General features: G+C 40.4%; 1 protein-coding gene across 2 annotated transcripts; it reads right to left on the reverse strand.

The window, feature by feature from the left end:
* Positions 1-1,248: 1,248 nt before the first annotated feature.
* On the reverse strand, positions 1,249-17,844 carry LOC107075568 (streptomycin biosynthesis protein StrI-like). 2 transcript variants are annotated; one of them, XM_069183725.1, is made up of 9 exons: positions 16,526-17,844; positions 8,656-9,261; positions 8,074-8,144; positions 7,462-7,570; positions 7,242-7,372; positions 6,290-6,397; positions 5,657-5,775; positions 4,116-4,272; positions 1,249-3,522 (listed from the first exon to the last, which is right to left on the reverse strand). In XM_069183725.1, the coding sequence occupies exons 1-9, from the start codon at positions 16,768-16,770 to the stop codon at positions 3,374-3,376; spliced, it is 1,695 nt and encodes a 564-aa protein (XP_069039826.1). In that variant the 5' UTR covers positions 16,771-17,844; the 3' UTR covers positions 1,249-3,373. The 2 variants fall into 2 exon arrangements, with proteins under 2 accessions (XP_069039826.1, XP_015192567.2); XM_015337081.2 differs by having other exon boundaries at positions 8,680-9,261; positions 16,526-17,843.
* Positions 17,845-17,882: the final 38 nt, after the last annotated feature.

Genomic DNA, 17,882 nt, shown 5'->3' on the forward strand with positions numbered 1-17,882 from the left:
ACGGAAACTAAATTGTTTTTCCCATTTCCTTTTTGATCAACAAAGACTGTACCTGAATGTGTTTTTGTTTGCGGGTGTCAATAAAAGTTGCTTTCAGTGTTTTGCCACGTTCACGGTGACTACGATCATAGGCCTAATCTTTATGGATTGATCTAAATAAAGAAAAATTGTAATAATGTCTGTCCTCTCACAGATAGTGGAAATGGTATTGGAAGAACAAAGTTTAATGCACAACGTTCGAAACAAAACACAAGTTATTTTGAGACACACCTTTGTATTTTGTTTAATTCATTTTCTCCCCGTGAGATGCAAATCATTGTTATTTGCATTAAATACTAGGAAAAGGGAAGGGGAAAAAATCCCAAAGCGTTTTCGAGGAAATAGATGGCAAATTGTGATATTCTGTTTTTTATCTGTGGTAATGATGTGCTTCTTGTCCTCGACGGTAAAATGTACTGTTCCAGGTGTCTAAATGATCGACGGCATGACAGTTGTGAATAATAGACAGATGAACGATGACGTACTTATTCATTATTAGAATATGAATGTTAACGATTTAAACGTGGCAATCCCAAAGTGTACTTATTAGAAAAACGGGACTGGTTGAGACATTTTGGAAAAATTAATAACGTCCTAATTCTCGTGTAGAATTTCACTTGCTCTGTAATTTATTCTTAATAAACTGTACTTTTCCTCATTGATTAAAAAAAAATGACACATTCAAGTTTTAAGGCAGCACTACGGAGAAACTACAGGTTATGGATTGGTGAATACAAGTGTACACAGTGGATGTTATAATTAGTTTCAATCGTATGATTTGATTGTTAACACAGTGCAAATGTAAAGAGATGGATGGAAACCCTTATTTTGAGCAAAAGTGCTTTTTATATTAGTAAATATTTTGTAGGTCCAATCAATGAAAATCAAGGAGTACCATACAAAAAGCTAAATCATTCTTGCTTGGAATTGAAGGTTCTGGCCAAAGTTCATGACGCATAAGATGAATATAATTACTTCATAAGTTCAGTTTTTTAAGTGTTGGGTTTACCCACTTTCAGGACCAATAAACATGATCTCATTAACTCATATCTTTTAGGACATATCCTGAAGAGAACATCTTGGAAACTGTTGGTCTGCATTGAATATTATTACTTCAGAAGGTATTCCAATTTTTCTGTCTTTTCCACATATTTTTGTGTGCTCTGCAAAGTGCTAGTTAAAGTTTTTACAAATGAAAACACTTACAAATATGCAAAAACTTGTTTTATTTAGGTAGGAGGCAATACCTTATGACTACATTTATATTCATAATTTTTGTTTAAATGGACAAATGTACAAGTGATTCACAAATATTCCTGTTCAGGAAAGAAAACTTTTCACACAAGAAGCATTAATGTTCAAAAGGTAACCTATACTTCATAAAGTCACTAACATACTCACCACAAAACAGTACCCAGGTTTAAACATGTTTATGGTCTCCAACATACAGTACAGACAATATACACACTGATTTCATAGACTGCACCCCCCCACTCACAGAAAATATTCCTTGATGAAATAATAGGCAACAATTGTGACCTGTAGCTTATGACTGCAGATCAGCCATTCGATTCTAATGTATTCAGCAGTGGTTATCAAGGGATCTTCTTCCTCATATGCAACATACTGTAAATGTTGCAATAAGGACATTTTCTTTAATATAAAAGAGAGGAAAAAGGTGAAATTGGTAACATATGCAGGTAAATTGTTTTATTGACTTTTAAATGAGCACATCTTAGATTCTATTTTAAGAAAAGTTTTTTTTTACTACTAAAAGTGTACTGCAATAGGAATATGTATTGGATTTACTGGTTCTTAAGGGACTGATGAAATATAAATAGAACGAACAATTAGATAAGACAGCCTAGACTACCTGCCCTCTGTCTTTTGATCTGTTAAGCTCAGTTTCAAATGCAATTCCATGGAGTTTAAATGTAAAACAGACGTGGAAGTTAGACGTCAAGCACAGTCTGTACAAAAAAAAATATTTATGATGCTCTGGAAGTCAAACTAGCTGCAGCTATAGGAAGCTATCATGAAGTTCCCACTTGGTATTTCGGTTTTCCGAGAACAGAAACAGTATACTCAGCCTCCTGATGAATAATACATTTGAAACACCTCATCGGGTGGATAAGCAGCTCTCCATTTAATTTCTGAAGCACTGGCTGTAGGTATTACACTTCCAAGTCATGTCTGTGTGGTTTCATGACAGTTCATAGTGTGGTCATTTTCAAGTTGGAATAAATGATAACAGTTTTTAACTTGGAAAGATTATGTCTGAGCACACAGGGGGTTCAACTTTATGTACAAATGTACACATAAGTTAAATATTGTTATTTTTATCTGTCCAAGAACATGGGAACTCAATACTATGAAGAACTGTAGACCAAAGAATTTGTCTTTTGGAAGGCAGAGCTAGCTGCAGAATGTTGCACTGTAAGGATTAACAAATAACACTTGGTTGGTAATGTTCACGTTACAAAAAGAAAAAAAATATTTAATTATTAGCTTAGAAAAAAATGATAATGACTCCTTAATGTGTTCTTTGAACACTTTTTGGCATTGGAGATTTCCAGACATTTTTATACATTGACAAAATTTAAGGCACAGATATTGCATTTCTGATAACTTATTCTTATACATAAAACTTCATGGCCATAGTTTAACTTACATCTAATTTTATATTAGATATGAGAAATTTGTAAAACTAATAAAAAAGAAGAAGAGAATGGAACTTTTAGGTATAAGTCTGATTTGACAGTTTTACTAATCAATTGTTCTATTTTTGGACTTATGTACATTTACAAAAACAAACTCAGTGCATTTTTGTGCTTAAGATATCAATATTCTATCCAACACAGATATATGTTTGTTTTAAAATGATTTAGGGAACTCTACAAGGCATGTTATGTCAAACAAATAAAAATGACATGTCCCAGAATGATTGTAGCATTGCAAATCAATGGTGTAGGGAGAGAAGTCTGTATAAACAGGTCAAAGAATTCTGTCCATGTATGACCGTGAGGTTTCTTTTTTCAGTTTAATTAAACACACCAAAAAATAATAGCAGATCTTTCAGGGCTATGTGTTGGAGAAGCAAAAGAACATTTCTTGAGGCAGTTAAAAACGAGCTTCTAAAAAACAGTTTTGTCACGATCTTGTTAAGAGGAGTTTCGAGAGGCAAAATAACAGGCAACATAAGGAAATGAAAAACAAATGCATGTTTCAGTCCTGGTGCCGACCGTGGCTGTTCAGAGATAAGTGCTGCTGCATAGGTGGACTGTGAAGTCTGCGATGCGTTCCTGGGCTCTAGACCAGTGGAGTCCAGGCCTGATCACTGGACCTCAGTCTTGATGACGGTGGTGTCGGGGGCTTCATTTCGCAGGTCCACTGCAGAGCCGTTTCTCCACGACTGCTCAGCTGCTGCCGCCACCTGGATTGTCCACAAATACTGCTCTTTGGTGAAGAAAGGTGTTTCCCTTCCTGCCAAATTGAGACCAAGAGGAAATGGACATTACTGAACTTCTGCCTACCAGTTCGACTGTGAATTGCTGCTATACTGCACCATTTCTTACACCAGGAACAAAAACGCACTGTATTATATGCGTGAAGAAGACCTACTCTAGTTATTAACTACAGGAGGTTTGGATTCATTTTAAAGGAAGAGAATGAAAAAATCCAAATGCATTCATCAAATGCAACATTTAACAAATGCAAATACATTTACATTTAGTCACTGGGCAGACACTTTAATCCAAAATGACTTTGCAACTGCATCTGATCATGGTGCAAGAAGTGCATATAACAACAAAACCACAAAAAAATGGTACCATATGAAATAAGACCTAAGATTTTGACATGCCACCGAACTTACAACTGACAGTTCAGGAATTGACAGCTCATCACATAGCAAGAAAATAATGTACTGTTTTATGAATCCTCCAAAATTCCCCTGACACAGTGTATGTACAGTACTCCTAGAAAAAGTGCATCGCAACTCCTTAACATCCCTTTCTCAAGTCCAGGAGGATGAGCTGAGGTAGTGCGTAGCAGTCTCCGAGCTCACCAGCACTGACCTTTGAGAGTCCTGAGGAAGTGGCGCAACAGTTCTCTGTAGGCTTCTCTGTAGCGGTCAGATGTGGACTGTAGGCACAGGCCAGAAGAGGTGCTATGGTCTGAGATTCCCAGAGGGTTCCGGTTCTCCATCTGCAGGGAACCTTCTGAGCCATGGACCTGGCGAATAACAGGACCCAGGAAAACAGCACAAGGTAAGAGCTTTACTCATTCACTTGAATATACAGTACGTCACCCCCAAAACACACCATCAGCCACAATGTACCATTACTACACTGTCACCAGCCACAGCTCAAGACACCCCACATGAAGCAGTCAGCAAGAAACTGACAGGAGGCCATTCTGCCTGTCAGGTTTGCTTGGTAGATAAGTTACATTTCTTTAAGATTTTGTCCAGATACTTCTTAATCAGAGCCCAGAGTTTAGACTTTATCCAGCTGACTCGGAATTCGGTTCCAGGCACTCACAACTCTTTGTGTATTGATGCGTTTCTAATTCTGAGTCCTAAATTAATTCTCTTTCATTTTAGAATTAGATTCAAAAGTCTCTGGGCTGACCCATTCAGCATATTGTAGGATGTGGCTTGGATTAAATCTCCGCCCAATTTCCTTTCCTCCTCATTTAGGAGATGTACTGTACATGCAATCTGTGGGTCCAGCTCCCATCCTTAGTGACAATTAAAGGACAGTTAAAGGTCTATGAAGTCTCTTATAAAACTCTACTTTGCCCCACTGGGCGCATAGAAACTAGTCCCAAAAGGACAGCTGATTTATTTTTACTCAAAAACAGAAAACAAGTGTTTTTTTTAATCTCGTAACAGAAACCACAAAGAGTAAACAAACACCTCTTGCTAGAATCTCAGTGACTTCCTGTCTCACTTCCTCCAAACATCTTATCGAGAATCAACATATGTATGTAAACATCGCTGAAATGTCATGAAAACCTAGATTTAGCAAAACACTTATTTTATGATGGTAGAAGGGCATTTCATGCACAGGAGAGGGTCACAAGCTGCCCATCGTCAAAATAACAGTTAAGGAGGCTCTATAGTCAGGGCTCTGAGCTTTTGGTAAACTGGAAAGCTTATTATTCAGATCCTCACTGCAGACACTGCTGTTGTAACCCTAATTGCTGTAGCCCATCCATCCATATAAATTAATACTAGCTTTGCTGGGGGGTAACCCACAATCCCATTAGGGGGGTGTCACAGACTCTTTCATGGAGTATGTTTCATACTACTGAAATCGGGAGAGGCTGTGCTGCTGTCCTTCAATGACATACTGTAGCACTGGAAGCAAGCAAGCCTTGGAAAGCAGCTGGAAATGATTAACTTCTCGAATGTCAATGTGCTACGGAAAACTGGAACAACACGAGGCAATTCATCTCTTGTCTCAGAAAAGAGCGAGTCTTTCATTAGATGCTCTGCACTGGAAAGCGAGGCTTTGTAAACGGAGGGGAGAGAGGCCACTGACAGCGGGTCAGGGCTGGGGCTGGGTGGCCCTGCGTGGCGTGCTTCACACTTGGGACACACACACACACACACCTCCAGGCTTTGGTCACAGCTCTTGTTGCAGTGCTGGCTGACATCCAGGGAGGCGATGGCCCCGCTGGGGAATTTCATACTGACGGAGATGGAATCGGCGTCGTTCACCGCGGCCACTTCTGCCAAGACACCGAGCAAGGACAAAACATTCACCGACATCCTTCACCGGCGTTATACTGTGAGCATGGCGTGTGATTTGCATACAACCCTAAGCTTTGTGACATTTAGTCTACATAGAGAATGCGACATCATCTTATGTAGCATCCCAGAGGTTTGAAAACAAAATGCATCACAAGACTGCAAACTACACGAAAATCCAAAGCTTTGGGACATTATACAATACACTGAATAGGAAGAATCACACAACATAGGCTTGATCAATGTCTACAAACATCCACAACTACTTTTTATCTGTCTTTTATCAATGCATACATATAAACTAACATCATGCATGTTTCTGATATACAGTAGAAGCAAAACAGAGCGGAATTGATTAAAAAAAATTAAACTGCTGCTTTTAATTCATGGATCCATTTCAATGCAGGATATTTTAAGGTATTATAAGGGCTTATTGAATTAATGGTCTGCATAGGTATTAAGCGTTAATTTGTCACGTTCAGCTCAGTGTTTTACCTGCACAGAATGCATGTCCCAGAGAAAAGATGGTGTCTGGAGCACTTTCTCCTAACAGCCAGCAGATAATATCAATATCATGTACAGCCATGCTGAAAAAGATCCCTCCTGTGACAAAGTGAGGACATATTGCTTAATAATCATCATCATCATCATCATCTCATAAATTAATACAGCTCTTTTCACCCCTAATAATATCTAAGAGCTGTACATATATGAATGTATCCAGTCAAGTACAGCTCCAACCTGAATGAAGTGTAGCAGCCATTCTGCACCAGTGGCCCTGCTACACAGGTGATCACATCAAAGAACAGTCTTTGCTTTGACAATTCAAATAAAGGGGAATTGTACAAGCCCAGAGTGGACTTTAGTTAGGACACCTGGGTTAATACCCCAACTCTTAGGAGCAGTCCATTGAATCTTCACTGCATAGTCCTCTATCGCCATACATGGGGCTCATGAATGAGATTCTGGCCCAGATGGAAGACGTCACCCACTCATCCACTAATCGCTAATCGCTAGAGATTCGCAGGTAATCATTTTCAACTGTTTTTTACTTCACATACAGTGTATAGAAACAGAATGTATGAAGCAAAAAACTAACATGGTTAACACATCCATGAAGAAAAGACTGCTCACATATCGGTAGATTGTTTTATCAGTATGTTTAATGGTTAAGGTACTGCTGCTTTTTTAGTTATCCCAAAGAAGTGGTTAGACATCTCAGCAAAGTGTGTTCACAATTCTGAACCTTTTCAAGTAGGGGTTTTAACATGAACACATACTGAATGTATGGTAACACATTGTGACCTTCTGCCCTTGTGCTATACATTTAAAAAACAACAACATGTGGGCCAGCACTGGTTTAAAATCTCTATAAATCATTAAAACGTAGTGAAGTTTTCGGTATTGTGGTGGCAAAGGGAGATGGCACGGTGGATGAAAAGCTTACCGGATGATTTGATCCTGGCCACAGAAGGACGAGGGTACAGTCGACTCACGGCGGATATCCTCTGAATTCTACCCAAGGTGCCGTTTTCATGAACCCTCTTATACAAGAACTGCAAAGCTGGGTCAAAACGCCTACAATACATATGAATGTGTTTCAATACATCACATTACAGTGAAAAAGTAAGCCTGATGCACACAGTTTTGCAGCGCACAATGCTTACTTGTAAAATCCACACACCAGTGGTTTCCCCAGCCTTTCAGCCTCTTCAAAGCAGGACTCTGCTATGTGTCTGTCTAAACTAGGCAGCTTCTCACAGAACACCCCTTTACCTGGACAGAAGACAGTCAAGGAACAAGATCGTATTAGACCAAAATGAAGACATCTTTGTTTCAGATTTCAGTTTCAAATGTCTAATTCTAACAAGATTTGAAGTAATAAATATCTTCAAATGTTAATCATTAAACTATACTGGTAATCATAACTATACTGTTCAGAAGTCCTGATTAAGTCTTTCCGTCTGGAATGGTATTCTTCTTAAAGAGTTTGCAATATCTTTGTAAGTACATACAGTAGAGACCTGGTTCAGGGCTTACATTGAAGCTAGAACCTTGGGTAAAAATACATTTTAACACATAGAAATGCCAGATGACCTGGTCATATATACTTTGATCATGCTAAAATAATTCACAGAAGATATATTTTATGCATCGTGTTTTTTCGAAAACAGAAATAAACAAGGCCATACACAGGAGCGTACACGATCAGTCGGGGGGAAAAGACGAAGCCTGTTCCTCAAACGCACTTCAGTTCGAGTTGTGCCTCAGAAGCCTACCTGCTCGTAATGCATCCAGAACTATGACTGAGGCCTCATTTGGGGGAGAACAAACCACTACTCCTGCGACACTACAAAACAAAAAGAGTCAGACCACAAACTGAAAAAAGCTCCTCAGTGAGAACCCAACATTGAACTGCATCTCAGCTGACTACACCCCAGTCCAGCCCCACTCCCCCCTCAAAAACACTCTATTTAACACCGCTATGTGTTAACCTCTATGCCCGCACAGAAACTTGTCTCTAGACGGCTGGGCATCAGCTCCGCTGTTGTTCAGAAACATAAACAATTCCTTTCATCTCTTTCAGGGGCTTGGAAAGTGTGTGCAGGGGTCGCTGAGATGTGACTGGTTGCACTCTCATTTTGTAAGCGGCCAGTTTTGTATGATTTGTGTGAGAAAATGAGGTTCTCCAACAGCCATCCGAAATCGATTCGTAGATTCGATTCAGTGGTTTTTGAACTTGCAAACAGCAAGAAGTTGATTAGCTAAGCATGTGAAATGAGATTTGTTTTGGGAACGCAGCCTTCGGCATCTATCTATCTATCAGCCATGATAGAACGGACCCCCCCCCCTGCTCAGACCTTGTAGCAGCTTCAGAGTCATACCGTTGGTCGCTGAGCACGATGTCAGTGTCAATGGCACGAAGCACGCGGGTATGAGTAAGATGCTCTTGGCTAAAGAGGCTCTCGACTTCCCAGCGCTGGTCCTCCACGATATACAGCAAGTGGCACCCACTCTCCTCTACCAGGCTCTGGCACAGGGCCCTGCTGCCGGAGCCAACGCCAAAGAGCGCCAACCCAACTCCCAGGCCACCTGGCAACCCTCCCCCGGAGCTGTGCCGCCCGGAGGACACACTGTTAGACGCCTCCGTCACCACCAACCAGGGGCTGGAGGACCATGCCAGCAGCGGGGGGCTCTTGACTCGAGAGCCGACCAGGCCCTTGTTTGAGGTCATAGAAGGGGCGTGGTCAACCTGTGTGGAGGCGGAGCTTCCATTAGCAGTGGAGCTGACGCCACTGGGGCGGGGCGGGACCGCTGGTTGGTACTGGGAGGCTGGAGGCGGGTGGGCACTGGTGCTTGTGGAGGAGCAGTGATTTCCATGCAGGATCAGCTGGGACTGCAAGGCCAGGGGGGGAGTGGAGTCTAGCTTGACTGGTATGCTGGGGTGGACGTCGGTTGGCGAAGGTCTGCAAGGAACGAAAAGGTTTATTTTTTATCTCATTTTTAACAAAAGTAGAACAGAGTTTATTCCTTGACTAAAGCATAGGTGTATTTTTCCAGACATTTCCTTTCACAAGGGGGCCTTGCTCCGTTTTTCAAAGTGTACAAGAGAGGCAAAAGACAAACTGTAGTACAGCAAACCTTGAATCTGTAGCGATTAATCACTTGTGCTTTCTGACGATGTGCAGCGAAGTCATGCTGCAGTATGTTGTATTTGATGTCTAACGAGACCAAAGCATTAATGCAATACCAGAGATGAAATGCCAGGGTGCAAAGTGCAGAGCTGGCACCAGAGTTATTCACTGCCAGTGCACGGCGCAGTAAGAGGGGGGGACTCTATTTCTGCAGGCTTTTAAAGAAAGCTAATCTCTTTCCCGCCCTCTGTTTACTTTCAAACCCAACGGTGGCAAATACAGGACATCTGTCGCTAGGCAACAGGGTAGCTGAATGGACCAGGAGCCATACATGAGAAAGGTAAGGTCTCACTTTTCACCACCGTTAGCAGTGACTTCCTGCTTACAGAAACCGTCTGGGTTTTACAGTTAAAGCAGTCGATTCTGTCTCCGAGACGATGCTGTGGGCACAGAAGAATATAAGGAAGGCCGTAAAAGAGAGGAGGCCATTGTGCCCATTTTCTTCATTTGATAGTTTTAGTTTAGTGAATGTAAAACTCATTCCAGTCCCTTCCTGACGTGGAGCAGAATTTAGTGTTTAAATACAGTAGCTGACTGGGAATGCTAGACACCCTGCAGTTCTTGTTCCCTATTCTAAATGCATTCCCCTTTTGTTTAACTGTGACTCTGTGTCCTTGTTATTGAAGTAGTTCCCTAGGTTGACTGTCTGCACCACTTAGGATTTGATATACGAGTCTCCTTTTTTCTACACTTTTAGCTCTTTTGACATGTATGACAATCTCCCAATCCTCCTTGTCACTCTTCTTTGAACTCTAAGGTTTTAATATCCCTATTTTTGTGGTATTGTGATCAAAGCTGACCCCAGTCCAAATTAGGTCTTACTAATGCGTAGGTTTGAGTGAGAAGAATGCACATAAACACCCAGATTCCTTCCATGTGCGACCTCCTGTAGCTTCTGATCGCCCTTGTGATGTTCACAGAATACCTTACTGGTCCCTGCATAAATCACTATGCAATTTTTACAATTTATGTACATTTTCCAAATGTGTAACCAGTCTATGGTTATATCAACAATCTATGTTGTTGATATAGACCTAGAAGAGCATTGGGCTTAAAATAGATCCCAATTAAAGTAGTACCATTAGTAGTTATATTCCTTAAATGACTTGTTGTTCCCTATTTATTCAGTAGTTTTCATTCTGTGGCTTATACACATTAGATTACTGACACTTTTAATTTAAAACCTTGTCATTTATGTAGGAGCCCAACAAAAGCTTTCTAGAAATCTATGTATGTCATATGCTTTACAGGTATTATCTATAATTGTAATTCAAAGTCGTCTACGAAGATGATTAAACAATCCCATCTTTTATTAAACAAACTCATGAAAATGTAAATTACTACAAAGTGAAAGTAATATTGAATCCCATAAAAACACTGATTTAATAACCTAACAAACCTAAACAACCTAACGAACCAAACACTTTTTTCTTCAGACTGTCCCTGAGATTTATGTGTGTACTGCAAAAAAAAATGGTTTTCTTCTGCACTCCATGTTCTGAGACACTTGCTTTCTTGTCCTTCCATGTTGGAATCAATCAAAGCTGTACAAAACACATCCATTCAGAATTGATTCAAAAGCAATTACACAGACTAGACATCAGGAAACGGACAGCAAGGTTTGGAAAGCACACCTGTTTATTCTGGAACGTGCAGCACTGGAAGACGGGTGAGGTTATTCTGCTTTCCTCTGCCCCTCTCTGCCTGCACATCAAGAGGATGAGATCAGCAGTCCTGGTGTAAGGGACTGCAGTTCAGTCCTACCCCCTTGTCCATTCCAGGTTCTTGCAGGGAGGAGTTTAATGATTTGCTTTCACTGGGACTGGCTGAGGACTGGCCCCAGAGTGGGCTTCATGTGACATGCCTGGCCTGGCCATACCAGAGCGATGTTAGAACATGTAGACTAAACCCATTTTCCACAGGCACATCCAAGCTGAGTTAATGCCACATCTGTACCTACCTGAGAAGAACTGACGCAAGTTGGATATTTCTGCGCTGTATTGTTGGACCAATACCTCTCTGAGAGAGCACCAGCCATAACCAGATGCTTTTTGTACTCCTTGTGGCATGGCTTCTGGTGTCAGGTTATGCCGGTTTTTGTTCATTCCAAACCATTTTGTACATAAAGCATTTCCTTCTGGATTCCAGATCTTTTAGAATGCCGGAAAGTCCCCCCAAATCAACAGTGGCGAGAACTGTTCTGCACATCTGCAGAACTGTCTAGCAAATGTTCTGCACATCCTCAGCAGAACAGAGCTAAATGTGAACATACAAAAGGCTAAAAACAAGAAAAAGTCATTTGGCGTGTTGAGCCTGTTTGTTTGCTTGTAGTTAATTGATACAGGGCTCTCTTGAGAGCCATTTCTTGAAGAAAGCCAGAGTACTGGCTTCAACCACATGGCTGGGTAGCTTATTCCATACTCCCACAACCATGTGAGTAAAGGAATACCTCCTATTCTAATTTCTAATTGCACTTCTACAGAGTTCCCAGTTGTGTCCTTCATGCTTCATTGTTCAGTCTGAAGACGTCCTCTAGGTTGACTTTGTGAATGGCTTTGAGAATTTTCAATATTTGTATGGTCTTCCCAATGTATTCGCTCTTCAAGACCGAAATGTTTCAGTTCCTTCAGCCTATCAGTGTACGGCATTTCTTTAAGTCTCGGAAGAGCATCTGGTTGCTCTTCAACATGCAGCTTTAACAAGTGTAGAATGTTTCTTTCTTCTTTTACAACACTGCTGGATACCACTTTCTCTACCCCTCCCACTGCGCCCCACGCTGTACACTGACAGAGCAGTGTGATAACGTAGCATGATAATGGAATTCAGAAATGTTATTTCCTTGTTAATTAAAAACAGTTAATCATACACTTCTGAGAGCTGTATCACGATGTCTTCCTTCTTCCTTACATGTGTTCCTGGAATTTCATTGTGTAAACTCTCCTTTGCAGGAAGTGCTCTTTTGGGAACTTTTCTTGCTCTGTTATTTTTAATTTCTTGTTTTGGTTTCATAATTTCCATTTACAGATGGAAAGAGATTAAGGCAATTATCTTCAAGACCACACATTTAAACCCAGGCTTACCCCCTCCTCTGTGGGAGTAGCATACAACAGCTTATATTACTAAAGGATAAAACCAAATATATAGGAATTCAAACATTTTCAAGATAAATCTTTATTTCCCCTCACTGCAACAATACTGTGCCTCTGTGAGCTGCCTCTTCTGAAAAGTGCTTGACTTAATGAGGTGGCACAAAAGTTTAAATTCCGCAGAAATGTATTCATTGTATTGCAACATTAGAATGTGCTGACAAGGCTCTGCAGTATGAAAATTAACAGCAGCTTTTATTTCTGTTAAACTTTAAGCATGACTGTCTGTTCTTTGTGAAACGATATCCTGTTCATGTCATATGTGATAAAGATTAGTAAATTGGTGTCAAGGCCAAATCTGAACTTCCTTAAATGTTTACAGCTCACCAGGAAACAAAATGGGTACATATCATTTTTGTTCATCTGTATTGGTGTCACACATTATGAATGAAAGACCTACTGTATATCATGACCTATACTCCGTTTCGATTTGTACCAGTAGTTGATTTAAAATGGTGGCACATTTCTGAAAGAAACACAGAGACATGTTGTTGTTACAGCGAGGAGAATTTTTATAGGGCATATTTCAGAGTGTCTGGAGTGCTTAATGTCACTGACACTTTCGATTACAGTAGCATTTGCTATATAGTAATGAGAATTTAGCAAGTCATGCTAACTGTATGTGCAAAGCCCCAAATAATGGTTACATTTACAAATGCTGCCTCCAAAAAATGTTGCATTGCTGGGATGATATCTAATTTTGTTTTTTACAAATAATAAGAACTGATTTCAATGTATACCTAAAAATAATGTCGACATCATTTAGTAGTAGTGTTGTGCAATGGGTATTGTCTTTTCTAATCTAGATGCTCTAGTTGACAAAAAAAGGAAGGTTAAATATATCTGGCCTATCCTTTCTCACTTTCTCTGAGACAAATGCCTAATTATAGGTCTGACTGTAAAGCAGAAAATAAAAGCATATGACAATGAATGAGATAAGGAGTTGCTCCCTCATGCAACCCAAGGGTTAATACAGTTTTTTCTTTTGTCACGTTCTTATTCAAGCTATTTTTACACCAGGGCTAAAAGGTTAACCAAATTTATTTTTTTTCCGTGGGCCGTAATGCTTGATGGTATTTAAGAAAAGGCAGGCAAGAGGAAATAACTGCAGAAATGCCTCCGATACTGGTGTTAAAATAGACTTAATAAAGCAGAGTAAAATTACAAGGCAGTGGAAAACAAATGCAGCCTAGCGAAGCCTGGATTAAAGGCCATATTACATAAAGGCCCTACTTTGCAAAGACAAGTTTGCTTCAAAGGCCTGACAGACTGGGGTAGCTACTCAGATTTTCCACTTCATATCTTCTCTTGCCTTCTTAACTGGAGACGTAGAATGGTCTCCTGACACAGTTTAACCGGACCAGCGTACTTGTGGGGGTGTTCTGCTCTGCTTGGTTCTGACTTAAATACCACTTAAAGGTCTGATTTTTTTACTGCAGCACCCCACGGGTTGGAATGTTGATCATAATCTTGTGTAACAATCATAGATTATTGTAATACGAATGGTGGAAAATGCAGCACAGGCAGGAAACTTATTTCCAATCTATATGCTTATAAACCTTGGGGGGACTCTCTGGAGATGTTGTTTGGATGCAGAAGTCAATATCTCTTTCACTTTTCAGGTGAAATTTCACCTTTTTTATCTTCTCACTAATGAAAAGTAGACCACAAGAATTAATGGAGGGCTTGAGAATTCTGTTAAGAAAGTTGTATCTGCAAATATGTGGCCCCCTCCCACGATCTGATTGTTTAGGTATACTGTTGAAACTAAACTATATCTTTAAATAAATTAAGGGTTCACTGAATTACCCTTAATATTAATTTACACAAACATTAGTCTGCAGGAAACTGATCTTTTAGCTCTAATTGCCACCAAAAATTCTCTATACTGTATGTTTGTATACTGTATATGAAACTTTAAATCATATCAAATGGAAAGTCTATATGTTCAATTTAAAGCCAAGAATAGGAGGAACTTCTTTATGTGGGAATATACAACAAGCCACCCAGCTATGCTGTTGAAGAGGCTGCTTGGTTTTCTTCAAGAAAAAGCTGGGTGAGATCTTTGGATCAATAAGATAGTAACTACCAAGTGTGCCAACTGGGATGAATGGTCTGGTCTCACTGGTTAGCTCAATCAGTATCAAGTCTGTTACTGAGATTACATGTTGCTTCACTCAATATATCAATTTTTATTCATGCAGTATAGAACACCTTTCAATGTATACCTAAAAATGTAAACTAAAATGTAAATGGTAAAAAAAAAACAGTCACAATGAAAACAAAACGCGATTTGTTTTTCTCCGCAGCAGTAGAATTAGAAACATCATTTCCATCTGACTAATCCGTCTGCAGATCTAAAAAGGAAGATTTGGGGATTTTAGGTGATATTGATGTTATTTTAAAAAATGCCAGGGTTTTTGTTTTATTGTTTTTGAAATATAAAAGGTTTTGAGGACTTTCAGTCTCAACGCTGACATAACTATTTATGCCTCAGAGCCAGTTACGGCAATCCTTCTCTGAAATTTTACAGCCAATGGAAACACCTCCAAATTTATTAATCACCTATCAGATCACATTCTTTTAAATTATGTCTTTGAGGCTAATTTAGAATAATGTGTAATATGTTCAGGTTTTCGTTTGTGAACCCATGTCATGATGCCATGGGTACTGTCAAAAAACAGAACAGGCTCATTATGTATTGTTTTAATCCTGCCCACTCTCATACTTACATGAGGAAGCAAAAAAGGGTCATGTCAAGCACGAGAATATTTGGATTTAATTAGGATTCGTGAAGATTGTGGGTTAAAAACACAAGTGAACACTGCTGTGGTGTCCTTAGACTGCTCCAGCAAAGTGCAGTGCTGTAAAAATGGGGGTGATTTCTATAACTTCTGATAACAGTCAAATAAAATTAAAATAATTATGATGTTGCCCTGGTTAGAATTCTAATAAACTGTAGTGTGAATATGCCTGAAAATGTAAAGTATAAAATGTTTTAACAATAACAACTATGTGACTGGTCTTATTCTCTTCTGAATGACTTAACCCAAGTATCATAAAGTTGTTGTACAATACCGTAATCAAGAGAAAACGCATCTGTATTTAATATGCATGGTGTTCTCAGTCAGGTAGAAGCTCTATTTATCACGGAGCAGTGCAAAATACCTCAATTAGAAACTTTTTTGGATATATTACTCACATTAAACACGCTTACAAGGTCTATCATTACATGCTGCTGTGTGCCCACTGTACCAACAGACCGGCAGGGGAGTTTTAATACTGTACATTGGACCGAAGTTAAAAAGGCCCCAACCAGCACTGGTTACTTAAGTGCAATTGTTCATTTATCCTTCCTGTACTCTCGTCGCCTAGGGAACAGTTATTAAGGGGAAGGAAGGTGCAAACACAGACAAGGACAAGCGTTATCCGAAACGTAACATCCTGTTTACCACAACTTGACTCACGTTAAAATGCATGGAAAGATTAAAAGAAACTCGGCATGTTTTGTGAGGTGGTTTTAGGAAGTGTCGTTTTGGGAAGGCAGGGGAGGATGAAGGAAGTAGGAAAAGGTCAGGGGGATGAATAAACAGTACACAGCTACATACATAGCCAAGCAGTATATGTATGTGTTGTAAACAAATGGCATTACAGCTGATGTGAAATTAAAAACGGCTGGTCTGCTCAAGCAACCCCCCCGACAGAACAGTTGTGCTTCCGTCCAGCATGAGCTGCGAGGGCTGGCTCTCACGGATCAGCGCCTGCACGGTTTTGCGGCATTCAAGCGCGTAGGCAAAGCGAGCTGTGTGGTGCGCAATAAGCGACACCGGCACGGTCGTACGGGGACGTTACACCGGAGAGACGAGCACTGCGGGAGCAACTGGACTTACATGAGCGTGGGCTTTCTCTCCCACTGTTGCTTGGCGAGCCGCCTGTTTCGGTAGTGCCTGGCTGAAGCGAGGTGCTCGAGAATCCTGTCCCTGCGGACCCTCATGGGGATCTCGCAGGATTTACAGTACAAGATTTCCACCAGGGTCCTCTCCCCGGACTCATGCTGCTCCACGACATGCCTCTTCACGGCCAAATCGGTGAACTCGGCGGCGTAGTCGTGCAGGGTCTTTTTTTTCCTCCCCATCGTGAGGGGACGGGAAAGCGGTAACCAATGGTTATACTGCCCGACTCTAATCCACGGACTCACCCTCCTTCCAGGGAAGGTATATGGCACCCAAACCCGTCACCAGATGACAAAACCTAACTGAACAAAGAAACGCGAATCGATTCCGCTTTGCATGAGCGCATCACCTCATGCAAACCGCCATCAGATTACGCTGTTATTGTTGCTTTGTTTTTCTGTAATTGCAGTACAGTCAAAACGAAAGATTTTTTTTTTCTTTAAGGGTTTTGTAGCTTCTGTATTTGATTATTTTTCCGGTATTCGACGATACTTCCTCCCAGTTCGTCCGTATTTTTGTTTTCCCCTTCGGTGTTTATCAAGTTTGTGAAGCGGTTATTATCCCAGCTTTGACATTGTTTGTCGTTTCCTTCCGCTGTCTTTGCCTCGCAATACTTTATTTACACCGCAGATTGTAACGACTCTTTTGTGCAACAGTTAAATTAGGTTGCACAATTTTCCTCGTTTCCAAAACCTCTCACAAGATTCATGTGCAGCGCAATCCAATTTCCTTTTCTTGTGGACGTTTCCTTCCATACTCTTCCCTCTTTATTAGAAATATCTTTTTTGTTCTTGCATTTCCGTTTCTGTTATTCTCAGCAAGCAGTAGCATTTCTTTCAACTGGCCCGACCTTCGTATTCCTTCTAGGCTTCCACGATTTGATGCCAACTTCCTCGTATTTCGCTTCTGTTAAGACATGTTAACTTTCCCTTTTCCGACAAAAAAGGCAGAACTTTCACACCAACTCAACGGAACGAATGGGTTTTAAGGAAATAAAAAAACACCGATGCTATATTCCTTTTCTTTTGTTAAGTGTCTTAATATATCCCCCCTTATACAATATCATACCAAGACGTACATTTCATCTGTCTGGTGCGAGAATTTCGTATTCCGCTATACTACTGTCCCTACTACTACAACTAGATTACTAAACTATCTCCCTCCCCCTCAAACAAACCTTTGCGGTCCTAAATATACGTTAGAAAAGCCCCCTCCCCTCTCCGGATCTGATGAACAACTCAAACACACGCATAAAGGAACTGGTTTTTACTACCTCTGGTCTGAATCCCACTAT

This window comes from Lepisosteus oculatus, chromosome 25, assembly GCF_040954835.1.
Source record: "Lepisosteus oculatus isolate fLepOcu1 chromosome 25, fLepOcu1.hap2, whole genome shotgun sequence".
NCBI classification, from domain to species: domain Eukaryota; kingdom Metazoa; phylum Chordata; class Actinopteri; order Semionotiformes; family Lepisosteidae; genus Lepisosteus; species Lepisosteus oculatus.